The 9,298-nt window shown below is 35.6% G+C and overlaps 1 protein-coding gene across 1 annotated transcript; it reads left to right on the top strand.

The window, feature by feature from the left end:
* Positions 1 to 4,974: 4,974 nt before the first annotated feature.
* On the top strand, positions 4,975 to 6,883 carry XET (probable xyloglucan endotransglucosylase/hydrolase protein 7). Its single transcript, XM_009140285.3, has 4 exons — positions 4,975 to 5,235; positions 5,332 to 5,432; positions 5,522 to 5,718; positions 6,245 to 6,883. The coding sequence occupies exons 1-4, from the start codon at positions 4,986 to 4,988 to the stop codon at positions 6,633 to 6,635; spliced, it is 939 nt and encodes a 312-aa protein (XP_009138533.2). The 5' UTR covers positions 4,975 to 4,985; the 3' UTR covers positions 6,636 to 6,883.
* Positions 6,884 to 9,298: the final 2,415 nt, after the last annotated feature.

Raw genomic sequence — 9,298 nt, 5'->3', positions numbered from 1 at the left:
CATAAGTCTCATTCCAAGTTCACGGCCAGAGAGAGTAGGATTCTTATAGTATGCAGTTTGACCACTGGTGCAAAGGAGTCTAGGTAGTCTTCTCCATAGACCTGAGTGTACCCTCTTGCAACCAACCTTGTCTTCTTCCTTTCTGGTTTTTCATTAGCAAGGTATTTGATGGTGAAGAGTAGCATGCTGGTCACAGCTTTCTTGCCTTTAGGTAGCTCAGATTCAAACCATGTATCATTCCTTTCCATAGCACCCATCTCATCTCCCACTGATTCTCTCCATTCATCATCTTCTATTGCTTCTTCATTGGTCTTTGGGATGAAGTTTTGGTCGAGATTGGTTAAGAATACTTGGTGTTGTGGAGGAAAGGTTGTCATTGAGCAGGTTGCTTGTATGGGATGTGCGACCGCATTGCTGTTAAAGTACACCCTCGAATCGATCCAATGAGATGGTGTTCTCACTCTTGTGCTTCTTCTTAATGGATGTATTTGTTGGTCTTGTACCACTGGCTCCCCATGCTCTTCTTGGGGTTGTTCCTCACTAGTCTGATCTTCTTGATGTTGTTCCCCACTAGTCTGATCTGTATCTTTTCTGTTTGGTCCATCTTGATCATGGGATGTTCCTGAGTAATTTTCTCTGCCTCCCTCAGGATCAAGCTGGACTTGCTCAGAATTTGGTGCTGCTGCTTCATTGTGAACATCATCTAGTGGGGATGGAGAGGTTCTAAGGACCTCATTACTCATAGGCTGAGTGATTCCTAAGCTCTCCATAATGGTTCTCAGGTTGTTAGCCCTATCTGATGGACCATGTAAGAGATCTCTAAGGTTTTCCCAGTCCTTCTCATCATAGTACCCCTTTGATTCCACAAACTTTACATCCCTTGACACCATCACCCTTCTTGAATCAGGTAGATAACACTTGTGTGTGAGTATCCAATGAACATGGCCTTGATACTCTTAGGTTTAAGCTTGTTCTTTTGTTGACATGGTATCAACACATAGCACACACACCCAAACACACGCAAATGATCTATAGGAGGTGTCATTTTGTTCAATACCTGAAATGGTGAGATATCATTGAGGACTTTGGTTGGGATTCTGTTGATAAGATAGCATGCAGAAACCACAGCATCTCCCCAAAATCTCTTTAGAACATTGGTGTGGAACATCATACTCCTTGCAACTTCCATGAGATGACGATTCTTTCTTTCAGCTACACCATTTTGTTGTGGTGTGTATGGACAGCTTGTTTGATGGATTATTCCTTGCTTGGCTAGATGATTTTTTAAAGGCATGGCTTGTGTACTCTCCACCATTGTCAGACCTAAAAATTTTAATCTTAGAGTTGAAATGGTTAGTGACATAGTTCTGAAAATTTATAAAAGCTTCTAAGACCCTATCTTTACTTGAAATCAGTGTGAGCCATGTATATTTTGATTTTTCATCTATGAATGTGACAAAGTATTTGTGGTTTTCTCTAGATCCACATGGAGCAGTCCAAACATCAGAGTGAATTAAATCAAAGCAATTCTCATAGATAGTGATAGATTTAGGAAAAACAGATTTGCAATGTTTACCAATAATACAAGCCTCACAACTTTCATTCTTAAACGATAGATTAGGTAACATCAATCCAAGTGCTCTAGAATGAGGGTGGCCTAATCTAGCATGCCATAACTCATCACTTGCTAAAGCAGAAGTAGATTTAAAAGCATAAGATAAATCTGATCTAAGCTTGGTGTCTTTAAGCACATAGAGCTCTCCATTGCTTACACCTTTTCCCAACATCTTACTGGTCTCAATATCCTGAAAGCACACCTCATTAGGACTAAAAATTACATTACAATTAAGATCATTAGTAGCTCTTTTCACAGATAACAAATTAGATGTGAAACTAGGCATATAAAGAGCTTCAGAGTCTTTATCAAACAATTTCAGGTTTCCTACTCCAGTAATAGGTATACTATCTCCATTTGCAATTAGAACACTCCCTAGAGCCGGTTTGACATTGCTAATGAGATTTACATCCCTAATCATATGATGTGAAGCTCCTGAGTCAATTATCAAGGGTCTAGTGATTTCAGATGCATTTATAATAGAGTTTAAAGCATAACTACTAAGGTTACCAGAGTTGGCATTGAGAGCTTTTATAAGAGCCTCAAGGTCAGACTTGCGGATGAAAGTATCCTCATTGGATGACTGAGAAGTGGCTTGAGACCCTGATCCAACCACACGAGTAGTTGCTGTCAAGGCTCTCCCATCTTCTCCCATGCGCATAGTAGGATAGTTTGGCTGAGAACCTTCTTGAGCTCTAGCTTCATGAGCTCGGCCTTGATTGTATTTGTTGGATGAAGCTGGCCTGAGGTGAGGATGGAGAATCCAGCAGTTGGTTTTGGAGTGACCAATCTTCTTACAATGTTCACAAGTTACTTGTTTATCTCCTCCACCACCTCTTGGCTTGAAGTGAGCTTTGTTGGCTGCAGCATTCTCCACCTTCTCCACCTTGTTGGCCATAGATAGCTCTCCTTTCCCACCAAGCAAACCATCTGAGCCGAGTTCCTTTTGGATTTGAGCACACACATCATCATAGATTGGGAGCTCTTTAGCTCTCAATATGTGCTTAAGGACATCATTGAAGCTCGAGTTGAGTGTGAGAAGCAGTCCAAATACTTTGTCTTGCTCACGCCTTTCTTCAATGATGTTGGGGTCGTTTGTGCTTGGCCGGAGCATGTCAAGCTCAGACCACAACTGGCTATACTTTCCAAGATGCTTGGTGAAGTCCATTTCCTCTTGTTGCAAGTTATTTATGGCTCTCTTCACCTCAAAGATCCTGGTCAAGTTTGAAGTGTTGCCATAAATCTTGTGAAGAGTTTCCCACAATTGCTTTGCGGTCTCACAATGAGAGTAAGCCTCCATTATTGGAGCATCAAGCGAGCCTTGCAAGGAAGACAACACCATGAGATCTTCCTGACCCCATTTGCCTTCATCCACCACTACAATCTCCTTGCCGTCAGCTCCTTGGGTGATCTTTCTTGGTGCCTCACTGGTGGTGATGTGCTCCCATAGACCTCGTCCTCCAATAGCAGTTTTGGCCAATCTAGACCATGTAATGTAGTTACCTAGAGTAACTGGAATCATAACAGGCTTGTATTGCTCCATTACTTCCTTTTGAATTTGGTTTGAGTTAAGTAACTGTGGAACCAGAACCAGAGAAATGATCACTAGCAAAAGTAGATATATTATCCAGTGGACAAAGACAGATTCTTGCAAGAACAGAAAAATTAGATGGTTGGATTGGAAGAGAGAAGAACAATAAGAGTGTTTGCGGAAGCGAGTAAGAGGTATATGAGCTTAGAGCTCTGATACCATGAAAGAAAATGAAGAACAAGACGAACAAGAGAGAGAGAGTAATGTTTGAATTTGAGAGAGAGAGAGAGAGAGAGAGAGAGAGAGAGGAAAATATTTTCCTTAATTTAATTGTGGATCTGGGTACAAATATTTAAAGACAAGTTGCCTTATACACAATATAATAAAATATTTATTGTTTTAAAATATCTTCAACAGTCTTCTTTTCTCTTCTTCTTCTCTTCAATTAGATACCTTATAAAGCTTTATAAAACCTTATAAGTCTCTAACTAACTCTTCAAGTCTGGCAGCTTACTTCTCAAGTCTGGCAGTTTGCTTCTCAAGTCTGGCAGCTTGTTTTCTTAAGTCTGGCAATTTGTTTCTCAAGTCTGGCAGCTTATTTCTGCTTCATGTCAACACTAGAGTGGCAAGGTGCTAGATATAAATCAGTTACAAAAAAGGTGTCAGATATAATTTAATTTTTTTACTATGTTTGAGCGAGAAAACGATATAAAAAAATTTTACAAAAAAAGAAAACGATATAAATAGAGATGGGGGAATATTAACTATTCAACGATTTTACCACCAAAAAAAAAAACTATTCAAAGACCACGACTTGGGTGGTGTGGATAAGGAAATGAAAGCTAATATCCATAAATTAAACATAGACATATCCCTACTCTGACGCCTCTCCACATTTAACAGCCTTTTTCAACCATTTAACAACTTTCTTATTTTCATTTTCTTGGAAAATTAGAATGTTCATGTACGAGCATAAATACTTCACAGCTACTCTCATCAAAGCAACTAAAAAGATCGTGCAAAGTAAACAAGGAACACAGGATCTGTGAATGAATAATTAAATAAGTATCGAACAATTCTTAGCATGCTACTATAGGGCTGATAATAAAGAAAGTCGTCATCTCGCTCGTCGCGAATCAAATTAAGTGTGGTTAACCATTATATTAAGCTAGGGTTTCAACCGTGTGATATTGAGATATATTTTATTTATTTTTTTGCTAAAGAGATATATTTTTGTTGTGATACAAAAATACGAAAACTAACTTTATGATCACCATTTATAAGATACGATTGTATCATCTTCGTGAAGCATAGCAGAGCAGTGCAATGGCGACACGCGTCTGATTAATCGCACCGCGTGTATCAGTTCAGTCCCTTGGCAAAATTTATCTGCTTCAATCATTGAGAGTCAATAAATTTTTTGATCATAATAATATAGCGGAATCAGATTTTTGTTCTCATAGTTACTCTGATTCTTCGTATAACAGTTTACTTGGTTAACAGGACACTACGAAAAATATAATAAGTAATTTGATTAGTTTTGCCAGAAGTGGACGAAATAAATTCAAATTCAAATAACAAAAAGAGTGAAAGATTTTACCAAAAAAAAAGAGTGAAAGAACAGTAAGATTGGGGTGGGGAAAGAAAAAAAAGACAATTTCGATGAATATTAAAAGGTAATAATAACAACAATAATAGAAAAGTGGTAGGTCCAAACAAATTTGAAACGCTCGATCAGTGGCTAGCTGTACTGAAAAGCTAAGCTCTAAATGTAAATGATACCTTCCCCAATAAAACAATAAGTACACGTACATTACCTGCGTGCCTCTATAAATAAATATGGCTTCGATCAAACCCATCATTACAAGATTTTCATTAATATTCAACTACAAAGCAACAATGGTGGTGTCACTCTTCTCTGCAAGGAATGCTTTCTTTATAAGCTTATGCTTATTTGCAGCATTGTACCGGCCGGTTTTAAGTAAACCGGCTAAGTTTGCGGATGACTTTAGGATCACGTGGTCCGATACTCATATCACTCAAATCGATGGAGGAAGAGCCATTCAGCTCAAGTTGGACCCTAGCTCAGGTTCTTACATGCATCATAATCAATTCTATTCAAACCTAATTAATATATACCTTCAAATCCATTTTAAAAATATTTTGGTTAACATTGTTGGTTTAGGATGTGGGTTCGCTTCGAAGAAGCAGTATTTGTTTGGCCGCGTTAGCATGAAAATTAAACTCATCCCCGGTGATTCCGCAGGAACAGTTGCTGCGTTCTATGTAATATGTATACAAATATTTTAAGTTTACTACATTTAAAAACCTTTGGTTATAATATAAATACATCGATATATGTAATTATTGCGCAGATGAATTCGGATACAGATTCTGTAAGAGATGAACTAGATTTTGAATTCCTGGGAAACCGAAGTGGACAGCCTTACACTGTGCAAACTAACGTATTTGCTCATGGTAAAGGCGATAGAGAGCAAAGAGTGAACCTTTGGTTTGACCCTTCTCGTGACTTCCACGAATACGCCATTTCATGGAACCATCTCCGTATTGTGTAAGTCATATGTAACCAGTAATAACACTTGAGTTCTATAAAAAATCACTTTATCTGACTATTTATTAGAATAAATGTAACCTATAGTTAATTTAACGGGAATAAATTAACCAATAATTTAGACCATTTCCAATAGGGTTCTCTCCATTAGAATTCATAATATATGTATTATATATATATATATAAATAATTATGGGGTTTTTAAAATTTCTTAAAACTTTTTTTTAAGAATTCTTATCTACGAGGTTCCACGAAAATTGAGGTGTTTTTATTACTATAAGATTCGGTTAACTATTCCTGTCTTTTCATATTGTCACGAGGGAGATGATTGGTTTAATTATATTGTGTCGGCCACGGGCCATATAGTAAGAGAATGAAAGAGACAGCATATTTGTTTTGGGTACATTCATAAAGGTCCCATATATTTAAGAACAATTATTTTTCAAATATATGGATCTGTTTGTTGCTATAAATTATATAAGATATAATATTCATTTTATAAACGTTTAATATGTGTGGTGTGTAGGTTCTACGTAGACAATGTCCCCATTAGGGTTTATAAGAACAACGAGGCTAGGAAAGTACCATACCCAAGATTCCAACCAATGGGTGTATATTCCACATTATGGGAAGCCGATGATTGGGCAACACGTGGAGGAATAGAGAAAATTAATTGGTCGGAAGCTCCATTTTATGCGTACTATAAAGATTTTGATATAGAAGGATGTTCGGTTCCGGGACCAGCAGGTTGTCCAGCTAATCCAAAGAACTGGTGGGAAGGCAGTGCGTACCACCAATTGACTCCAGTTGAGGCTCGAAGTTATAGATGGGTCCGAGTGAACCATATGATCTATGATTACTGTACCGATAAGTCTCGTTTTCCTGTCCCTCCCCCGGAATGCTCTGCCGGAATATGATCCAACAAACGTATAATGTCTCAAAAACAAGATCAAATGCCAAGTGGTTCCACCAGCAACTTTGTAGTGTGATTGATGAGTCTTGAATTGTATGCTATGAACTACTCATAATCAATCTGGTTGTGGTCAAATGTTCAAATATATCTTTCAAATTGTACTTTGTTTTCATTCTGTTATATATTGATCTATATTATCTTGCGAAGAGAACCACGTTTGTTTGTAAGAAGGGTTATTTGGTTTTTGGTTCAGTTTACCAAAAGTTGCTCTGGACAAAAAAATGCAAATCAATCTAACCAAAAAGAAAATCAAATAAGTATTTAATAAAAATACATTTTTACATATTATATTAGCTCTATTATTTTATGCTTGAAAATAAACTAGAAACACATCGTGGTTGTCTAAGGGTTTTCACTGGATGAGGAGTTGCTATGTTGGTCTAGGCCAGGGATCGATTCTATTCCAATGCGAAATTGCTAGTTCATGGGCTTGTCTAGCACTGTTGGATAGGCTTCCATGGGATTAGTCGGTTGGATTTCGTCCGCTGGATACCCTTGGTTAATATTAAAAAAAAAACTAAACTGTCTAGGGTTTACAATCTTTTCATGATGGGGATTGTCTTTGCACTTGGGTGGAGTTAATTTTAACTTAATGGACCTAATCTTTCAGTCTTATCTTTCACATTATCATAGTGGACCTTGAGGCAATAAAATAATAGTTTTTTTAGACATAAGAAAGAGCTCGTCTAGATATATACTAACAAGAAAAATTGATGGTATCTTTTTTATTATTGTTGTCGCAAAAAATATGAAACCTCTCCAAAGCGTTTTTTTCTCTTAATTCTCTCTCGAGGTTCAAAATCTATCATATAATAAATCCTACATATATAGCATGTAAGTATAACTAGTCCGGTCGGATAGTTCTTTTTAGGTTATGAAAAAGGTTAGGTTTTTTTTTTTTTTGTATATGATGTACTATGTAAAGCAGCAACACCTCTTATAACCTGATCAAATGAGCCCATCAACAAATTTTAGCGAAGAAGTTTCAAACAATTCTCTTACGTTGATATTGATGGGTGGATAATGGATATGCAAATCTAATGCTGAAGATGGCAAAAGATGATGAATGTGATGACGAAAATATGATTAGATGAGGTCAGCAATCAGCATGGGAAACAAGAGTGGCTACAGGTCTACAAAACATGGTTTGATTTGATCAAAAAGAAAGTGATGGGATAAATCAGTTAAAAAGATAAGATTAATGGGGTCCGTTAAGGGATGGTCCAAATTTGTAACTCTTGTGACGAATATGAGTGGTGAGTGGTGACTAAGCTAATGCTTTTTCTTTGTCTTTCCTTTACATACAACTTGAAACTTCTCGGCTGTTTCCATCTTCTATCAAATGTTAGCGATAAGTAAATGAAAAGTGATGATGTAATTTGATGTAACACAAACTATTTTGCAAACTGCTTTAACCTTTTGTAACAAACAAACAATCTCATTTTAAATGAAATTTGTATACTTTATAAAAAAAAAAAACCATATTGCTACGGCTCATCAATACTATTAAAATAGAAGAAATTTTAATAAATCTACTTAAAAAGGTTATTAGACATATCTATATTTATTACTATTTATTATTTAATTGTTTGACCATATAATAGTTAATATAACTATAACTATGCAATATCAATCAATGGTTCATGTCCTATATTTTCTCCTATAATTAACCGGAAGTTATAACTAAACAAATCAAATATATTTTAATCACATATCGTTTTTCCACCTTGCGATATTCACTTTCTTCCATACTTGCCATATGCAAAAGTTGTTCTGGGATATGTCAGTTATATATATATATATATTGATTGTAACATTAAGAAAAAGTGAATTGCTCATGTGAACATGAATCTGAATAGTATTTAATTACAAATTTAATTTAATTAATAGATAAAATAAGCTCATTGTATGCTTCTAAGCCAAAGAAATAAATAATCTACGTTAAAACTATAATAGTATTGATCGTCACAAAACCTATAAATTAAAATACATAGCATAAATACAATGTATTTATTTGATACGACAATTCAAATATTATAAGTTTTTTGTTTTTTTTGTCGGATCAACCAGTGTCGGTTCACAGGTTAATAACAGATTTTTGGATTTTATCGTATTTTTAGTTAATAGATTTTCATTATATTCAAATTTTGTAAAAACATACCAATTGGTAAAACCTCTGATAGAAGAACATACATTACTTTGGATTATATACGGTCACCGGGTTTAGCGTTCGATCACGGGTTTGGATCAAATATAAAATAATGCTTATATTTTAATTCGTTTATAAACCACATATGTACTCCACTAAAATGATTTAAATAATTTGTAAAAATAAAATATATTCTTCGTACTATTTAAATGTAGATGCACGATTAGTCCTCATTATTTGGTTTTAGTTTGGGTATTTTGGTTTTAGGTGTTCTGATTATAAAATTTAGAAAATGTCCAGGTATTTACAAAGTTTGGTTTGGTTTCAGTTGGGTTATTTAGGTCTTTGGCTAGGTTTAGTAGCAAAGTTGGAAACAGCTAATTTGCAAAAAGATATGGGTCCGGTTTGATTCTGATTTTTTGGGTGATTTTTATAAATATAAAAATCAGATAATTTGA

The sequence above is a fragment of the Brassica rapa genome, chromosome A03 (genome assembly GCF_000309985.2).
Source record: "Brassica rapa cultivar Chiifu-401-42 chromosome A03, CAAS_Brap_v3.01, whole genome shotgun sequence".
In the NCBI taxonomy this organism is placed as follows: Eukaryota; Viridiplantae; Streptophyta; class Magnoliopsida; order Brassicales; family Brassicaceae; genus Brassica; species Brassica rapa.
Note: the sequence above shows the minus strand (reverse complement) of the source record. Positions and strands in the feature narration are given on the sequence as shown.